Below are 18,974 nucleotides of genomic sequence, written 5' to 3'. Positions count from 1 at the left end.
TAGAGACAGAGTCTCACTTTGTTGCTCTGACTAGAGTGCAGTGGTGTGATCTCGGCTCACTGCAACCTCCGCCTCCTGGTTTCAAGCAATTCTCCTGCCTCAGCCTCCTGAGTAGCTGGGACTACAGCACGTGCCACCACACCCAGCTAATTTTTGTATTTTTAGTAGAGACGGGGTTTCACCATGTTGGCCAGGATGGTCTCGAGCTCCTGACCCTGTGATCCACCTGCCTCGGCCTCCCAAAGTGCTGGGATTACAGGTATGAGCCACTGCACCCAGCCAGGTAAGTTAATTTTGCTTTTAGATTTGATCTACAGTAATGATGACCAAGGGTGTTTTCCTTGTTTGGGTCAGACAGCTTTTTTTTTTTTTTTTTGAGACGGAGTCTGGCTCTGTCACCCAGGCTGGAGTGCAGTGGCCGGATCTCAGCTCACTGCAAGCTCCGCCTCCCAGGTTCACACCATTCTCCTGCCTCAGCCTCCCAAGTAGCGGGGACTACAGGCGCCCGCCAACGCGCCCGGCTAGTTTTTTGTATTTTTTAGTAGAGACGAGGTTTCACCATGTTAGCCAGGACAGTCTCGATCTCCTGACCTCGTGATCCGCCCGCCTCGGCCTCCCAAAGTGCTGGGATTACAGGCTTGAGCCACCACGCCCGGCCGAGTCAGACAGCTTTATAATTTATTTTTATTTTTGTTTTTATTTTTGAGACTGAGTCTTGCTCTGTTGCCCAGGCTGGAGTGCAATGGTGCACCCTCAGCTCACTGCAATCTCTGCTTCCCAATTCTCTCACCTCAGCCACCTGAGTAGCTCAAGCAGTTCTCCCACCTCAGCCTCCTGAGTAGCTGAGACTACTGGTGCCTGCCACCAGACCCAGCTAATTTTTGTATTTTTAGTAGAGATGGGGTTTCACCATGTTGGCCAGGCTGGTCTTGAACTCCTGACCTCATGTGACCTGCCTGTCTTGGCTTACCAAAGTGCTGGGATAATAGGTGTGAGCCACTGCACCTGGCAGCTTTATAATGTTTTAGAGCAACAAGATGCACCCCTCTTCCAGGCTGGCATCTAAACATGCACCCCCTTATTTCCCAGTGGGCTGAAAGGAGAAGACGTGGCCATGTTAGTGCAAACCAACCCTCAGCCTTCAGCCCTGCTCTCCTAAAAGAAGATGAGAACATGCATCTTGGGATGAAAAAAAAATTAACATTGATAATAATCACACTTTGTAGATTCCACCCTTTGTGGTGTTCTTTAAAAAAAGTGCAACACATTAAAACACAGGAGGTATATTCCAGGCCATCCAAAGCTTGACCAATCCCAGAAGCATTCCTTACCTGTTTCATCAATGCAAATCCCAAATATACGCAGGATGTTGGGAGATTCAAATTTCTTCATGGTTTTGATCTCATCGTTGAAAGTCTGCCTCACTATTCTATGAGGATAAAGGGAGAAATTGGGATTTCAGAACTGGAAGGTTCCTTAGAGAACATTCAATGTAGTGACCCTCTGTGTATGTGGGGGTGGGGGTATCAGCATCTCCTGGAGGTAAGAACTGGTGCCAGCATGAGCTCAGCTACTGATGACAACATGTAGAACCCCTCGGGTGCCTGTAGCAGCACAATTAGTCCCTCGGGGTCTGTGAGATATTAATGGGGCTTGTTAATATCTTTTCACTAATTAAAATAGTCTGATAGAGTTGTATTTTTATGACCTACAGGGCTTTCCTAGGCAAACTAAAAAGTCAAGTATTTGTTATTGTTTTTAGGCTGTAATCTGTTGTTTAGCATATACTCTGACAGGTCGTGGTGATTGTCTTTTTTTTTTTTTTTTTAATTGGAGACAGGGTCTTGCTCTGTCGCCCAGGCTGGAGTGCAGTGGTGCGATCTTGGCTCACTGCAGCCTCCACCTCCCAGGTTGAAGCGATTCTCATGCCTCAGCCACCTGAGTAGCTGGAACTGCAGGTGCGTGCCCCCATGCTTGGCTAATTTTTGTATTTTTTTTGTAGAGACGTGGTTTCACCATGTTGGCCAGGCTGGTGTCAAACTCCTGGCCTCAAGTGATCAGCCCACCTCCGCCTCCCAAAGTGCTGGGATTACAGGTATGAGTCACTGTGCCCAGCCTGTGATGTGTGTCTTTGATTAATAAAAATAAGGCTATTTATTTATTTATTTATTTATTTATTTTTTGAGACGGAGTCTCGCTCTGATGCCCGGGCTGGAGTGCAGTGGCCAGATCTCAGCTCACTGCAAGCTCTGCCTCCCGGGTTTACGCCATTCTCCTGTCTCAGCCTCCCGAGTAACTGGGACTACAAGCACCCGCCACCTGGCCCGGCTAGTTTTTTGTATTTTTTCAGTAGAGACCAGGTTTCACCGTGTTAGCCAGGATGGTCTTGATCTCCTGACCTCATGATCTGCCCGTCTCGGCCTCCCAAAGTGCTGGGACTACAGGCTTGAGCCACCGCGCCCGGCCAAATAAGGATATTTATTAAGTGAAATCTTATAACCAAAATTCCTTCCAAAACGTGGGCCTTAAAAAATGTGGGCAGGTAAATTATTAAAGAGGATCACTGGAACCACCAACTCAATCCAATCTGTTCATTCACTTTGAGTCTTAGACTCAAAGGGTAAAGGAGGCTTGTCCAAGGTCTGTCAGAGAAACAGGGCAGGTTCAGAACCTACAAAAATCAATTGTATTTCTATCTGCTAGCAATTAACAATCAAAAGATTAAATTAAAAATTGTCATTTCCAATAGCATAAAGGGAATGAAATACTTAGCAATAAATTTATAAAAGAAGTGCAAGTCTTACCCTGAAAATTTTGTACCTAAATTTTTGAAAGAATTTTGTTTTGGTTTGTTTGTTTGTTTTTTGAGATGGAGTCTCACTCTTGTTGCCTAGGCTGGAGTGCAATGGTGGGATCTCGGCTCACTGCAACCTCTGCCTCCCAGGTTCAAGCGATTCTCCTGCCTCAGCCTCCCGAATAGCTGGGATTACAGGCACCTGCCACCACGCCCAGCTAATTTTTGTATTTTTACTAGAGACGGGGTTTCACCATGTTGGCCAGACTAGTCTCGAACTCCTGACCTCAGGTGATCCTCCTGCCTCAGCCTCCCAAAGTGCTGGGATTATAGGCATGAGTCACTGCACCTGGCAAGAAATTTCAAAAGAGCTAAAGAAATGGAAAGATGTCCCATGTTCTTGAATAGGAAGACTTTGTATCATTAAGATGATAACATTTTCCAAATTGACCTACAGGTTCAATGCAATCCTTACCCAATTTGTAGTTGCCAAAAAAAAAAAAAAAAAAAAAAAGCAAAAACGAAAACAGAAATTGACAAGATATTCCTAAAATTTGTATGGAAATGAAAGGAATTCAGGATAGCCAAGACAGTCTTGCAAAAAAAGAACAAAGCTGGAAGACTCATACTTCTCAATTTCAAACATATCACAAGGCTACCGTAATGAAGACAGTATAGTGCTATCATAAGACTAGACAAATAGATCAATGGAATAGAATTGGGAGTCCAGAAGTAAAGTCATACATATAAAGCCAGTTGATTTTTCACAGTTTTTTTTTTTTTTTTTTTTTTGGAACGCGCTCTGTCACCCAGGCTAGAGTGCAGTGGTGCAATTTCTGCTCACTGCAACACCTGCCTCCTGGGTTCAAACAATTCTACTGCCTCAGCCTCCCAAGTAGCTGGGACTACAGGCGCCTGCCACCACGCCTGGCTAATTTTTTGTATTTTTAGTAGAGATGGGGTTTCACTATGTTAGCCAGGATGGTCTTGATCTCCTGACCTGGTGATCTGCCCACGTTGGCCTCCCAAAGTGCTAGGATTACAGGCATGAGCCACTGTGCCCAGCCAACGCCCAGCTAACTTTTGTATTTTTAGTAGAGATGGGGTTTCACCATGTTGGGTAGGCTGGTCTCGAACTCCTGACCTCAAGTGATCCACCTGCCTCGGCCTCCCAAAGTGCTAGGATTACAAATGTGAGCTGCAGTGCCAGGCCAGCACAGTCTTTTAAACAAATGGTTCTGGGACATCTGGATATCAACATGCAGAAAAATGAAGTTGAATGACCTTATAAAATACACCAAAATTAACTCAACATTGGAAACCTAAATATAACAGCCAAAACTATAAACTCTTAGAAGAAAACACAGGAGGGCCAGGTGCAGTGGCTCAAGCCTGTAACCCCAGCATTTGGGGAGGCCAAGGTGGGTGGATCACTTGAGGTTACGAGTTTCAGACCAGCCTGGCCAACATGGCAAAACTCGTCACCACTAATAATACAAAAATTAGCTGGGCATGTTGGTGCATGCCTGTAGTCCCAGCTACTCCGGAGGCTGAGGCATGAGAATTGCTTGAACCCAGGAGGTGGAGGTTGCGGTTGAGCTGATGTCACACCACTACACTCCAGCATGAGTGAAAGAGCAAGACTCTATGTTAAACAGAACAAAATAAAAAAAACCCCAAAACCTGTATGTGAATGTACACAGAAACATTATTCATAATAATCAAAAAGTGGAAAAAACACAGGGTTCATCAACTGATCAATGGATAAATAAGATGTCCATACAACAGACTATCATTCAGCCATAAAAAGGAATGAAGAAATGATACTTGCTACAATATAGATGAACCTTGAAAACATCATGCTAAGTGAAAGAAGCCAGACTCAACATATCACGTATTATATTATTCCACTGACATTAAAGATTTGGAAAAGGCAAATCTATAGAGACAGAAGGTAGGAGTGTTGCCTGGGGCTCAGGATGGTGGTGATGGGGGTGAATGAGGAATAACTGCTAGTGGTATAGGGTTTCCCTCCTTCTCTCTCTCCCTCCCTCCCTTCCTTCTCTCTTCTTCTTTATGCTTATTATTCTTTTCTTATTCTTATTCTGGTCTTATTTGGCTTATCTCCTCTTCCTGTCTTCTTCATCCTCCCCTTTCCTCCTCCCTTCCCCCCTTCCCCTGTTCTTCTCTTCATCTATTCTTCTTTCTTCTTTCTTCTTTCTTCTTCTTCTTTCTTCTTCTTCTTCTTTCTTCTTTCTTCTTCTTCTTTCTTCTTCTTCTTCTCTTGCTCTGTCACCCAGGCTGGAGTGCAGTGGCACAATCTCAGCTCACTGCAACCTTGGCCTCCAAGGGTCAAGTGATTCTCCTGCCTCAGCCTCCCAAGTGGCTGGGATTATAGGCTCATGCCACCATGCCCAGCTAATTTTTGTATTTTTTAGTAGAGACGGGGTTTCCCCATGTTGGCCAGGCTGGTCTTGAACTCCTGACCTCAGGTGATCTGCCCGCTTTGGCTTCCCAAAGTGCTGGGATTACAGGTGTGAGCTACTGCACCCAGCCTGTAAATATACTTAAAGTCATTAAGCTGTACATTTTAAATAGGTAAATCTTATGGTATGTAAAATATATCTCAATAAAACTGTTAAAAATACGGTCTCAATCAAAATCTTGATCGTATTTTGAGGAGTGTGATAAAACTTTCTTTGATATTTATTTAGCTAAGTCAAACCGAAAAAGAAGAATCAGGAGGAAGTTCTTTTACCAGATACCAAAACTTACTGCAAAGTCATATGAAAAACACAGTGACAGTGTGTCATTGGTACAGAAACAGACAAATTGATCAGTGGGAAAGATTAGAGAGATCGGAGTCAGATCCATGTCTACATAAAAACTTAATATACAATAAATATGGTACCACAAATCAGCAAGGAAAAGACAGACCACTTAATAGATGGTATAGAGAAAACTGACTATGTGGCTAAAAATAAAAGTTGGCCCTACATAATGTCACATACAAAGGTAGATTCTAGTAGGTGGATTAATGTGGATTAAAACCTAAATATAAAAAATAAAACTGTAAAGTTAAGAGAAGAAAATATAGAATGCCTTTAAGATCTAGAGGTGGAGAAGGGTACCTCCAGAGCACAAATAAAAAGCTTGCAATATCTAAAGCTGACAAGTGCTTGATTTCCACAATATACAAAGATCTACAAACAGACAAGACAAAAGCAGCAACCGTGATGGAAAAAAGGGCAGAGGATATGAATAGGCAATCTATGGAAGAGAAAACCCAAATAGCTAAAACATGTAAATAAGGGCTTGAATTCATTAGTAAAAACAGAAATGAAAGTTCAAATAACTATAAGATATTGATCACTTTATAACTAGAAGGATGAAAGTAATTAGAAAGCTGGATAACACTAAGGGTTAATGAGGTTGCTTGTGGGAGTGCAGGCATAGACACTCTGTTCTGAAGAGTTGCCTGGTAGTACTTAGTCACTTAATATACACATATCCTGTGGCCCATCATTTTCTGTCCTGGTGCTATATCCCAAAGAATTCTCATACAGGTCCCTAAAGGGATACTTAGTATGGCATCTTTTTGGTGGGAAGAAGTTGGTAGTTGACTGGGTTCCATCACTGGAAAAACAAAAATTAGACAAAATATATGGCTCACGCCTGTTATTCCAGCACTTTGGAAGGCTGAGGCAGGAGGCGCTTGAGTCCAGGAGTTCCAGACCAGCCTGGGCAACACAGTGGGACCCTGTCTCTACAAAAAATTTAAAAATTAGCCAAGCATGGTGGTGCACACCTGCTGTCCCAGCTACTTGGGAGGCTGAGGTGTGAGGATTGCTGGCGCCTGGGAGGTTAAGGCTGCAATGAGCTATGATCTCACCACTGCACTCCAGCCTGGACAACAGAGTGAGACCTTGTCTCAAAAAAAAAATAAAAATAAAAATAAAAAATTGTCAAAATGGGGATCTTCACCATGGATGGCAGACAGAAATTAAGGAGTCCAATGATGGAACATGTTTCATGATGTTGAGTGAGAAAAGTGAGGAAAGGAGGCAACAGACATGTAACTCTACCAGTTGTGAACAGGAAAAATGTATGCATACATTTTACAAGAACAGATACAAACAAAACACACTAGAATTACTGTCTGGGGAGGGGATGAGCAACTGGGAAACAGGGTTGGAAGAGAAAGTTTTTTTGTTTTTTTTTAAATATATACATGAATAAAGGAGAGAAGACTAGAACTGAGGCGGAAAGATGTATTTAAGTCAAGACTGCTCTTTAATAGTGGAGAGCAGTCATTTAACCCTTTGAGGCCGAGGCTTCCTCATCTAAAAATGGAGACATTACCCCTCTGTCCCTGGAGAGTTACAGAGAATAATTATTGGTACACACGAGAGAACCACACAAAACAACTTACGCAATGCTGCCAGCCTGGGGGTTGTTGAATACTTTTATGGTCACTGGAGCTCTGTGGTATTCTCCTTTATAAAATGTGCTGACTTTATTTTTCCTTAGCAGAATCCACGGGGATCCTGAAAGCTGCTCCTTCTTGATCTCCTTGATTTGCTCTTGTGGGATCTCCTGCATGCATTTTGGTAGTAAATCTGACCTCAGCCCCAAGAGGAAAGAAGACAAAAGAGTCAATGAGCAGAGGAAGGGGTCCTAAGGGAGGTGGCATCCTTGTGATGTGTGAGTGGGAAGCTCTACAATATGAACCAGAGTTGGTCGTGGCTGGGGCTTCTGATCGACTCAGCCCAAGGGAGCGGCTCCAGTGCCTCTGAGTGGCCAGTAGAGACACAGTTGGATAGTTAACAGAATGTGTCATCCACTTCTTTTCTCTCCTCTTCAAATCCCACATGTCCTTCCAGCCTTAACCCTCATCCAGACTCGTCTATCTCATCCTGGAAGGATCTCTATTTCTGTTACCCAGAGCTTGGCATTTGAGCATCTGGCATCTGGTCTAGTCATTTCAGATCTAGTAGTTAGGGACATAGTTCAAGCTCGGTAACCTTGCTGTTGTGTGTTCACTGTCTGTCTTTCCTCTTTTCTCCTCTACCCCATGCGCTCCTGGAAGGCAGTGTCCTTCTCTGCATCTTAGTCCCCTCTTTGCATGGCCTCTGGCATAAAACAGATACTCACAGTTTTGTTGAATGAATGAATGAGTGGGCATTTTAAATTTGATTTGAATTTTTTCTTGGAAATTCAGCCACCGAACTGAAGCTTTGATGCTATTCATAGAGATTTTTTTTTTTTTTTTTTTTTTTTTGAGACGGAGTCTTGCTGTGTCGCCCAGGCTGGAGTGCAGTGGCCGGATCTCAGCTCACTGCAAGCTCCGCCTCCCAGGTTCACGCCATTCTCCTGCCTCAGCCTCCCGAGTAGCTGGGACTACAGGCGCCCGCCACCTCGCCCGGCTAGTTTTCTGTATTTTTAGTAGAGACGGGGTTTCACGGTGTTAGCCAGGAGGGTCTCGATCTCCTGACCTCGTGATCCGCCCGTCTCGGCCTCCCAAAGTGCTAGGATTACAGGCTTGAGCCACCGCGCCCGGCCCAGTAAGATATCTTCTAATAGCTGTCAAAGTACTTAAAAATCTCTATGAATAGGCCGGGCGCGGTGGCTCAAGCCTGTAATCCCAGCACTCTGGGAGGCCGAGACGGGCGGATCACGAGGTCAGGAGATCGAGACCCTCCTGGCTAACACCGTGAAACCCCGTCTCTACTAAAAATACAGAAAACTAGCCGGGCGAGGTGGCGGGCGCCTGTAGTCCCAGCTACTCGGGAGGCTGAGGCAGGAGAATGGTGTAAACCCCGGGGGGCGGAGCTTGCAGTGAGCTGAGATCCGGCCACTACACTCCAGCCTGGGTGGCAGAGCGAGACTCCGTCTCAAAAAAAAAAAAAAAAAAAAAGAAGATATCTTACTGGTCAAGAAGCCCCCTCTGGATGTTAGTCCATGGACAGAAGCCTGGGCTAGCCATGAATGGATCCCCAAACCTGTGGGCTGCTTCCAGTCATCCAGCACAGAAAATGGACAAATGCAGGGGTAGGGGGAGGCTGGGGTCCCAGTAAATTGATGACTTCTAGTTTGGGGGCCATCAGAAACAGCAGGGCACATGAAAACTTACACTGCCTCAAAGTTTCCTTGATTTCTTTCATGTTGATTTCTAATCGTCTCAGTGAAGCTTCTATTTCTTCATTATCTGCAGGAAAAAAGGGCAGTGAATGCTCAAAACAAATTAAAATCACATGCCAATCAAAACTAAAATGCTAATTAAAACTGTTGAGATATCATTTTTTACCTATCATATTCATTATGATGGGATTACTACTGATCACCAATATTCAGATTTCTACTTCTAAGCATATAAGAAATGCATTAAAGCATAGTTGGGTAACTCACTTTGGCTAAGAAATGAAGGAAAGAGATATCTGTCACTTCCCAGAGGGAGCATTGAACTGACTCTGCATAAGGTTCCAACCTGGCTGCTTTGGAAGTGAAGACAGTTTGTGTCAACATGGGAGTGCTATACTATTGAAAGTGTCCTAGAAGGAGGACATTCACCTTGGAGAGTCCCCTGGACTTTGCCTGAATGAGAAATAAACTTGTTTTTTTAGAACACTGAGTTGTTGTTTTTTTTTTAAACTATAGCATAATCAAATCTATCCTGATTTATATACTCAGAAACATGTTGGAAAATTTACAACACACTATTTTTTTTTTCTTTTTTTTTTGTTGAGACGGAGTCTCGCTCTGTCGCCTAGGCTGGAGTGCAGTGGCCAGATCTCAGCTCACTGCAAGCTCCGCCTCCCGAGTTTATGCCATTCTCCTGCCTCAGCCTCCGGAGTAGCTGGGACTACAGGCGTCCGCCACCTCGCCCGGCTAGTTTTTTTTTGTATTTTTAGTAGAGACGGGGTTTCACCGTGTTAGCCAGGATGGTCTCGATCTCCTGACCTCGTGATCCGCCCATCTCGGCCTCCCAAAGTGCTGGGATTACAGGCTTGAGCCACCGCGCCCGGCCACAACACACTATTTACAGTGGTCAACCATCCCTTTCTGCCCAGGACTGAGTTCTGGGGACATGAAACCCTGACTACCAAAAGTGGGAAAGTCTCTTATGGGAAAAGTATAGAGAAGAAGATAACCTCATGCATTGTTGGTAGGAGTAATATCTGTGCAACTTCTATCAAAATTTAAAATGCCTATAGTCTTTGACCTAGTGATTTTACCTAATAATTCCACTTCCGGGAATTTCTCATAAAGATATCTTGAAATAGGCCAGGCGTGGTGGCTCATGCCTGTAACCTAGCACTTTGGGAGGCTGAGTCAGGCAGATTACTTGAGGTCAGGAGTTTGAGACCAGCCTGGTCAAACTGGTCAGTAGAGATGGTAAAACCCCGTCTCTACTAAAAATACAAAAGTAAGCTGGGTGTGGTGGCACATGCCTGTAATCCCAACTACTCGGGTGGCTGAGGCACAAGAATTGCTTGAACCCAGGAGGCAGAGGTTGCAGTGAGCCAAGACTGTGCCACTGCTCTCCAGCCTGGGTGATAGAGCAAGACTCTGTCTCAAAAAAAAAAAAAAAAAAAGAAAAGAAAAGAAAAGAAAGAAAGAAAGAAAAGAAAAAAAGTTCTGGTGATAGATGGTGGTGATGGTTTCAGAACCATGTGAATATACTTGATGCCACTGAATTGGCATCTAAAAATGGTTGAAATGGTAAATTTTATATTACGTATATTTTATCACAAAAAATGGGAAAAAATGATGGGTGTATGTATTGGGTTGTTTTTGAATTTGTATGCTGCTGGTATGATCATACAACAAAACAAAACAGTAGGATAGATGCCAAGTAGGAAAACAAGCTATATAATTCTATGGATATTTACATGGGAGATATTTAAAATTATTTAATGAGAAAAGAAGAAACAGAACAATGTGTTTGGTATGATGCTGACTGTGTGACAACAATAAAATATATATACTTAAATCTCCAGAAGGGTATTCAAGAAACTGGTAGATCGTGTGATTGTATCTCACATTTTGATAAAGGTTGCACAAATATCCTTCTAGCAACAATGGATTAGATTATCAGTTTGTCTATATGGTATCCATTAGACTTCCCCAGTTTCAGTACTGAAGGTCTCACGTCCTCAGAATGGGAAATGGGGCCCCCGAGGTCAAGGAGGGAGATTTACTTCTCATGCTGGCCCCCCTCCACCCTTTGATTTTGGAGACAGGATCTCGCTCTGTCACCCAGACTGCAGAGCAGTGGAATAATCATGGCTCACTGCAGCCTCGACCTCCTAGGTGCCTGTAATCCCAGCACTTTGGGAGGCTGAGGCAAGAGGATCACTTGAGGCCAGGAGTTCTACTCCAGCCTGGGCAACATAGTGAGACTCTCTATTTGCAAAAAAGAAAATAAAAATTAGCTGGGCATGGTGGCATGCACACCTATAGTCCCAGCTACTCCAGAGGCTGAGGTGGGAGAATCACTTGAGCCTGAGGCTACGGTGAGCTATGATTGTGCCACTGTCCTCCAGCCCGTGCAAAAGAGACCCTGTCTCAAAAAACGAAACAAAACAAACAACTCCTCTACACTGACTTGCCCAAATTTCACCAGCCCCCGCCATATATCTGGGCCAAAGGATGTTAGGAGTTTTGAGCTACAAGTATGTTACAGCTGCTCAAACTTCATCCTTGCTGCTCCTTTGGTGAATTAAAGTGAGGCTAAAATGTGTTCAACTGCACTCCCACTCCCCACCAAAAACCCAACTTGCCCCTTCTTAGCATCTGGAAGGCTCGCCTGTCTTCGTCTGCATCCTGCTCATCTTCCTGTGCCCAGGATGCTCCTTGGCTTATGCGTGAAACAGGCATGCGTTGCTCAATCTGAAGTAACAGCGAGAGCTCCTTCCAGACATCATTCAGGTTCTTGTTCACGTCCTTGAAGAGTATTTTGTCCTGGCTTGCTGTTAGAAACCTGCAGATATTGGATCTATTGCTGAACTTTTCTATCTCCCCATTAGCCTCCTCCAGGGCAGCCTTGAAGCAGTTCATGGCTGCGGTTAACTCCTCAGAGGGCACGCTCCTCTTTCCTTGGTCCTGGAGCATCTCCAGAGACTTGACCAGGCCGAGGACACGGTGGCCCAGGCGCCGGCACTGTTTCTTGCAGTATTTCATCTCTTCACACTGTTTGTGGATGACCTGGCCAAGGGTGATAATGTGCTTCAAATTTTCCATGCCTGGAAGAAATGAATGTAATTTGGTGAAATCCCCAAATCTCCTGCATATTCACTACTTGGCTAAGAAAGAATCAAAGGGGTCTGTGATTTAAATGCCTGAGGAGGTCTCCCTAGCATTTTCATGCAAGATGGAGATGGTTTGCTGCCCACCAAAACCTGTTCTGCCCTCCCACAATAATAGAGTTGTAGCTGGGAAGAGCTGGTCCAGCCGGAACGACATCTCCCAGCTTTCCTTGCAGCGTGATGTGGCCGTGTGACTAGTTCACACCAATGGGGTTTAAGTGCATGTGACCCGCTCTACTTCGGACTGGGGCAACTTTGCTGCCTCCACACACTCTCCCTTTGCTGGCTGGCTGCGTGTGATGAAGCGGCCCTAGGGGTGGTGGAGCCCCAAGAAGGGTCCTGAGTCCCTGGATCATCGCTTGGAGAAGAGCTACCCACAGATCTGGAACGTCTGTCATGGACTGTTAAGTGATCAAGGAATAAACTTGTATTGCATGTAAATTTTCAGGTCGGTATGTTTACATCAGTTTTGCCTATTACAAATATATCCTGCTAAAGCATAGAGGTTTCAGGGGCCAGGCAGGTAATTCAAATGAGTGAAGTGAGCTGGGCTAGTCTTTACTGCCACAGATAAGTATGTTTCTTTATCTTTTTCTTAAAACATGTGGACTGTCTATCTTTCATTTTTCCTACAAAAATTTCTTCAGTTTCTTCCTACAGTCCTTTAAGAAAAATGCAGCTGAGCAAGGTGGCTCCCACCGGTAATCCCAACACTTTGAGAGGAAGAGGCAGGAGGATTGCTTGAGGCCAGGAGTTCCAGATCAGTCTGGACAGCAAAGTGAGACCCTTTCTCTAGAAAAATAAAAAATATAATAAAATAAAATAAATAAAATATAAAATTGGCTGGGCGCAGTGGCTCACACCTGTAATCCCAGCACTTTGGAAGGCTGAGGAGGGCAGATCACTTGAGGTCAGGAGTTGGAAACCAGCCTGGCAAACATGGTGAAACCCCGTCTCTACTAAAAATACAAAAATTAGCTGGGTGTTGAGGTGCATGCCTGTAATTCCAGCTACTCAGAAGGCTGAGTCAGAAGAATTGCTTGAACCCAGGGGGCAGAGGTTGCACTATCTCAAAAAAAATGTAATATATTACATATATATTGTAATACATATATAATATTCCATATATATTATATATATAATAAATTAGCCTGGTATGATGGCACACACCTCTAGTCTCAGCTGCCTGGGAAGTTGAGATAGGAGGATTTCTTGAGCCTAGGAGGTTGAGGCTGCAGTGCCAGCTTCCTACTCTCAACCTCTCTCTCTTGTCTGAACATGAGTGAGGAAACACAGAGCCCTGATCCTAAAGCTTGGAATGAGGCTAACCTGAGCATAGTAGAATGGAAAGGGAGAAAGAATCTGAGTCCTTGATGACAACATCGAGCAACTGGTTTGAGCTGACCCTGACCCCATCCCCTAACTACAGGTTTCATGGACCAATTACCTCCCTGATTGTTTAAGGCAGTTGGAATCATGTTTGCTTTATTTGCAACTAAAGCCAACTGTGTTCAGCAATGAATGATGATAATAATGATGATGCTAGATCTCTCAATTCACCTACTACATCCTAAGTGCTCTGGAACCCCCAGCTCTCCATGGTTATTTTCTTTTTTTTTTTTTTTTTAATTTAATTTTATTTTATTTTATTTTTATTTTTTATTTTTTTGAGACGGAGTCTCGCTCTGTCGCCCGGGCTGGAGTTCAGTGGCCGGATCTCAGCTCACTGCAAGCTCCGCCTCCCGGGTTTACGCCATTCTCCTGCCTCAGCCTCCCGAGTAGCTGGGACTACAGGCGCCCGCCACCTCACCCGGCTAGTTTTTTGTATTTTTTAGTAGAGACGGGGTTTCACCATGTTAGCCAGGATGGTCTCGATCTTCTGACCTCGTGATCCGCCCGTCTCGGCCTCCCAAAGCGCTGGGATTACAGGCTTGAGCCACCGTGCCCGGCCGGTTATTTTCATTTAACAGATGAAGATACTGGCTGGGCATGGTAGTTCATGCCTGTTATCCCAACATTTTGGGAGGTAAAGGTGGGAGGATTGCTTGAGGCCAGGAGTTCCAGACCATTCTGGGCAACACAGCGAGACCTATCTCTACTAAAAATGCAAAAATTAGCTGGGACCTGTAGTCCCAGTTACTCAGGAGGCTGAGGTGGGAGAATTGCTTGAGCCTACGAGGTCAAGGCTGCAGTGAGCTATGATGACACCACTGCACTCCAGCCTGGGAAACAGAGAGAGACCCTGTCTAGAAAAAACAAACAGGTGAAAAGTGAAGATACTGTGGTTCAGGGAAGTTGCATTCAAATAATCACAAAGCCATGAAACCAGTTTTCAAAGTATTTTAAATAAAGTTAGGGTAGGGTGTGATGGCTCAAACCTGTAATCCCAGCACTTTGTGAGGCTGAGGCCGGGGGATCACATGAGCCTGAGTTCGAGACCAGCCTGGGCAACATGGTGAAACCCTGTCTCTAAAAAAAACCACAAAAATGTGCTGGATGTGGTGGTGCTTGCCTGTAGTCCCAGCTACTCCAGAACCTGAGGAGGGAGAATTGATTGAGGCTGGGAGGTCAAGGCTGCAGTGAGCCATGAGTGTGCCACTGACTCCATCCAGCCTGGGCAACAGAATAAGACTGTGTTTCAAAAATACCACCACTACCACCAATAACAATGACAACAAAAAACAAAGTTAGTTGTTTTTATTTTTTGAGATAGAGTCTCGCCCTGTCACCCAGGCTGAAGTGCAGTGACACAATCGCGGCTCACTGCAACCTCCACCCCCCCGGGTTCAAGCGATTCTTCTGCCTCAGCCTCCCGAGTAGCTGGAACCACAGGTGCCTGCCACTACGCTCGGCTAATTTTTGTAGTTTTTATTAGAGGCGGGGTTTCACCATGTTGGCCAGGCTGATCTTGAACTCCTGACCTTGTGATCCACCTGCCTCAGCCTCCCAAAGTGCTGGGATTACAGGTGTGAGCCACCGCACCTGGCCTTTTTTTTTTTTTTAACAACTCAGTGAAAAAGGTAGGTTAAGTATTACCACCAGTTTATGGATTAAATAACAGCTTGGTCTGGAGCCCAAATATGTCTTTAAAACATGAGTGAGGCACTGGCAGAAGTGAAACTAAATAAATGAGCAATTGATATATTTGCATTTTTGCTGCCTGAGAGTTACAGTGATTAGGCAAGGGAGGTAAGAGTTATTAGGGCAATCCTAAAAAGACTAACGGATCTCGGTCGGGTGCGGTGGCTCAAGCCTGTAATCCCAGCACCTTGGGAGGCCGAGACGGGCGGATCACGAGGTCAGGAGATCGAGACCATCCTGGCTAACATGGTGAAACCCCGTCTCTACTAAAAATAGAAAAAATTAGCCGGGCGAGGTGGCAGGCGCCTGTAGTCCCAGCTACTCAGGAGGCTGAGGCAGGAGAATGGCGTGAACCCGGGAGGCAGAGCTAGGCAGGTATCTTCAAGGCTATTTCTTGGGAATTGTGAGGGCAAAGGGTTTTACGCTTTCTCTGTTGCACCAGAAACAGAAGCACATGTGACAATGTTGTTCAAGGAATCTTGCAAATTTTAGCTTCTTAGCTCCAGGCTCCAGTTATCTTACTACCAGCCTCATCAGAAAGCCATATCTCAGCACTAACTAATCAGAAAGGAAAGTGGGGAAAATATCGCACCCATAGAAGTGACAAACAATTTAAAATAATTATACAATGATGGCATGGTATGAAGAAAATTGTAGCGGGCGCAGTGGCTCACGCCTGTAATCTCAGTACTTTGGGAAGCTGAGGCAGGTGGATCACCTGAAGTTGGGAGTTTGAGATCAGCCTGGCCAACATGGTGAAATTCCATCTCTACTAAAGATACTAAAATTAGCTGAGCATGGTAGCAGGTGCCTTTAATCCCAGCTACTCGGGAGGCTGAGGGAGGAGAATTGCTTGAACCCGGGAGGTGGAGGTTGCACTGAGCCGAGATCATCCATCTCAAAAGGAAAAAAAAAAAAAAAAAAAAAAAAAAAAAAGAAAATTGCACAAAACAAAGCTTGAAGAAAGGAGGAAAGAGAAGAAGTGTCATGTTTCTGGCTGGGAAGACTAAAATAGACCAACCCAGCAATCCTTCCCAAATTTAAATCCAATTTAATGCAGTTCCAGTAAGACATCTAATGACATATTTTGGCATTGAAACAAAATGAAAAGTTCATTTGAAACAGGAAATTAGTAGGGATAACCAGGATTTTAAAAAATAAAGAAAAGGGGACTTGCCTGTATGATATTAAAATACATTAAAAACGGCAAAACGTCGGGAAAAAAGCTCCCTACAATGACTTCAATTGTTTAAGGGCTTATTAAGTATATGAGCTCTAAGGGAAGAAAGAGAATATAAATATATACATGGGTAGACTGGGCAATTTGAATTTCTAGGAACTTATGATGTAGAAAAGCTTGTGTGTGTAGACAGATGGCTACTAAGATGTTCACTGCAGTGCTATTTATAATATGTAAAACAAACAACTAAGAATATGTTCAGGCCAGCCGCAGTGGCTCACACCTGTAATCCCAGCACTTCAGGAGGGTGAAGTAGGAGGATCACCTGAGCCCAGGAGTTTGAGACCAGCCTGGGTAAAAAAGTGAGACCCTGGCTCTACCAAAAAATGCAAAAAAAAAAATTTAACTGGGTCTGATGGTGTGTACCTTGTAGTCCTAGCTACTTGGGAGGATCTGGCGGGAGGATCACTTGAGCCCAGGAGTTTCGGAGGCTGCAGTGAGCTATGATTGTACTACTGCACTCCAGCCTGGGCAACAGAGGGAGACCCCATCTCTAATAATAAATACATAAAAAGAAAAAGGGGATTATGTTCATATGTTACTATGAGAAAACAGGTTACTAATTTTAAAAGTGAAAAATCTTTAAATGGCAATAACAATTCAAATTCACCTCTTCCCTCCAAAAAATAAAAATAAAATAAAGATTATCAGACATTTACCTCTTCCCCCTCTCTCTCTGTCTCTCTTTCTCTCACCTTCAGCCTGCAAACCTGAAGGCTTCCTTTTTCTGAGAAGACATCAGGTTACTTGTTCTCGTGTCCCTGTCCTCCACGACCCTCACCGCTACTGGGCCTCTCGCTTTGACAGAAGGTAGTGCGAGATCCGAGCAGGCAGTTCCACCATCAGAGCCGAGGAAATGAAACCAACTCGGTGCTGAGTTCCAGGAACTCGGACCGGGCCACCTCATCCCCGGTTCTTCCCATCACTGCCCAGGAATCTGGCTGCAGCCCCTCGGCCCGGCCGCCTCCTGGGGAGACCCCATGCTCACCTTCGTGCCTCCGGAGGGATGTGCGTCCAATCTGTCCCGTGCCGAGTTCCAAAAAGCTCGCTCTTCCGCCTTCTTTCCCACGACCGCCTCCTGCCCAAGGGAGAAGTCTGCAAACACGAGGCCCGCGGGAGTTCCCCTGCACCCCCTTCCCTGGTGTCCGCGCCCTGCGCTCCACTGGCTGTACCCGACACCACACGTGGCTGGCGGCGACAAGGAGCCCCGATCCTACCTGAGGGAAACCCCGGCCACTGCAGCTGCACTTGAGCAGGGTCCCTCCACTCAGCTACTTGGACGGCTGTTTCTGTCCTGTGCCCTGCGGAGGCCAGTGCCTCAGGTCTGGGACGCCTGCAGGGAATGCTGCGACACTTCCCCCTCCGACCTGGCTCAGCTGCCAACCGCCAGGCTCACGGTGCCCCAGCTCCCTAGAGCCGCTTTCTAGGAAGCTCAGAGCCACGAGCCCTCCCTTCCTCCTGCTATGCTCCTCCCGTCCTTTCCACACTCTCCTTGCCTTCCTTAAAGTCACTCCGTAACTACGCTGTACACGTCAGGGCCAGGCCTTCTTTCGGGGCTGGGGATTCAGAATAGAATAAGTTCTCAGCAACTACCATAACCAGGACACGGTGTGGGAAGGACTGGAAGTTTAGAGAAAAACTGCAAGTTGGAGAGAAGCTTCTGGTGTTCACTTCTCTGTGCTGGATAATATTGGCGGGGCGGGGAGGGTACTAGGGAAGAGACCAAAGTGGAAAAAAAATCACTTCCTCCTTTAAGGTCATCGCAGAACATCCTTATAGTGTGAGTCAGGTTTTCTTAAGATTAACTACATCTTCAGCTAGAAAGTCTAAGTAGTGTCACACGTTTACTCAACAGACTATTTGCCTCTGAAAGAACAGAACTGGGGGCTGGGCGCAGTGGCTCATGCTTGTAATCCCAGCCCTTTGGGAGGCTGAGGTGGCCGGATGACCTGAGGTCAGGAGTTCGAGACTATCCCGGCCAACATGGGGGAAACCCTGTCTCTACTAAAAATACAAAAATTAGCTGGACATGGTGGTGCATGCCTGGAATCCCAGCTACTCGGGAGCCTGAGAGGGGAGACTCACTTGAACCCCGCCTTGGTGATTCTCCGCCCTGCTATTGTTCTTCCTCTCCTGAACCACCATTTTTCTTCCTGTCTTAGGTGGAGAGATTCAGGTGAGGCAGGAGAATAGGGTCTGCAGGCAGGGACATAAAGCTGATTCACGCTGACTTCCTAGAACTAGATAAAATGGAAACACGTAGGCTATGACAGGAAATATTTTCTTCATTTACATATGGTGTTCACTGAGTAAGTGACTTAGCAACTTAACTTCCTCTTCTTCATTTACATAGGGTGTATACCAAGTAACCAGTGGAAACCTCTAGAGGGTATTTAAACCCCAGAAAATTCTGTAATGGAACTCTTGAGCCCCTATGCTCAGGCTGGCTCCCAGCCTGTGGAGTGTACCTTTGTTTTCAATAAATCTCTGCTTTTGTTGCTTCATTTTTTCCTTGCTTTGTTTGTGCCTATTGCCCAATTCTTTGTTCAAG

At 45.3% G+C, this 18,974-nt stretch overlaps 1 protein-coding gene across 8 annotated transcripts in view; it reads right to left on the bottom strand.

Annotated features, from left to right (window-relative positions):
• The window catches only part of MLKL (mixed lineage kinase domain like pseudokinase), a 30,978-nt gene extending 12,312 nt beyond the window's left edge, over positions 1–18,666 (bottom strand). The window contains exons 1-7 of one of the 8 annotated variants that reach the window (XM_030925330.1): positions 18,509–18,666; positions 17,641–17,724; positions 17,412–17,501; positions 11,578–12,039; positions 8,928–9,002; positions 7,227–7,413; positions 1,332–1,429 (exon numbers count right to left, since the gene is read on the bottom strand). In XM_030925330.1, the coding sequence (XP_030781190.1) occupies positions 1,332–1,429; positions 7,227–7,413; positions 8,928–9,002; positions 11,578–12,037 (820 nt within the window). In that variant the 5' untranslated portion in view covers positions 12,038–12,039; positions 17,412–17,501; positions 17,641–17,724; positions 18,509–18,666. Of the gene's footprint in view, positions 1–1,331; positions 1,430–7,226; positions 7,414–8,927; positions 9,003–11,577; positions 12,040–17,118; positions 17,284–17,411; positions 17,502–17,640; positions 18,389–18,508 lie in introns of those variants that run through there. The other 7 variants (XM_010382959.2, XM_030925328.1, XM_030925326.1 and 4 more) reach the window with 7 other exon arrangements.
• Positions 18,667–18,974: the final 308 nt, after the last annotated feature.

The sequence above is a fragment of the Rhinopithecus roxellana genome, chromosome 20 (genome assembly GCF_007565055.1).
Source record: "Rhinopithecus roxellana isolate Shanxi Qingling chromosome 20, ASM756505v1, whole genome shotgun sequence".
Classification (NCBI taxonomy): Eukaryota; Metazoa; Chordata; class Mammalia; order Primates; family Cercopithecidae; genus Rhinopithecus; species Rhinopithecus roxellana.
This window is presented reverse-complemented; position numbering and strand designations above follow the sequence as displayed.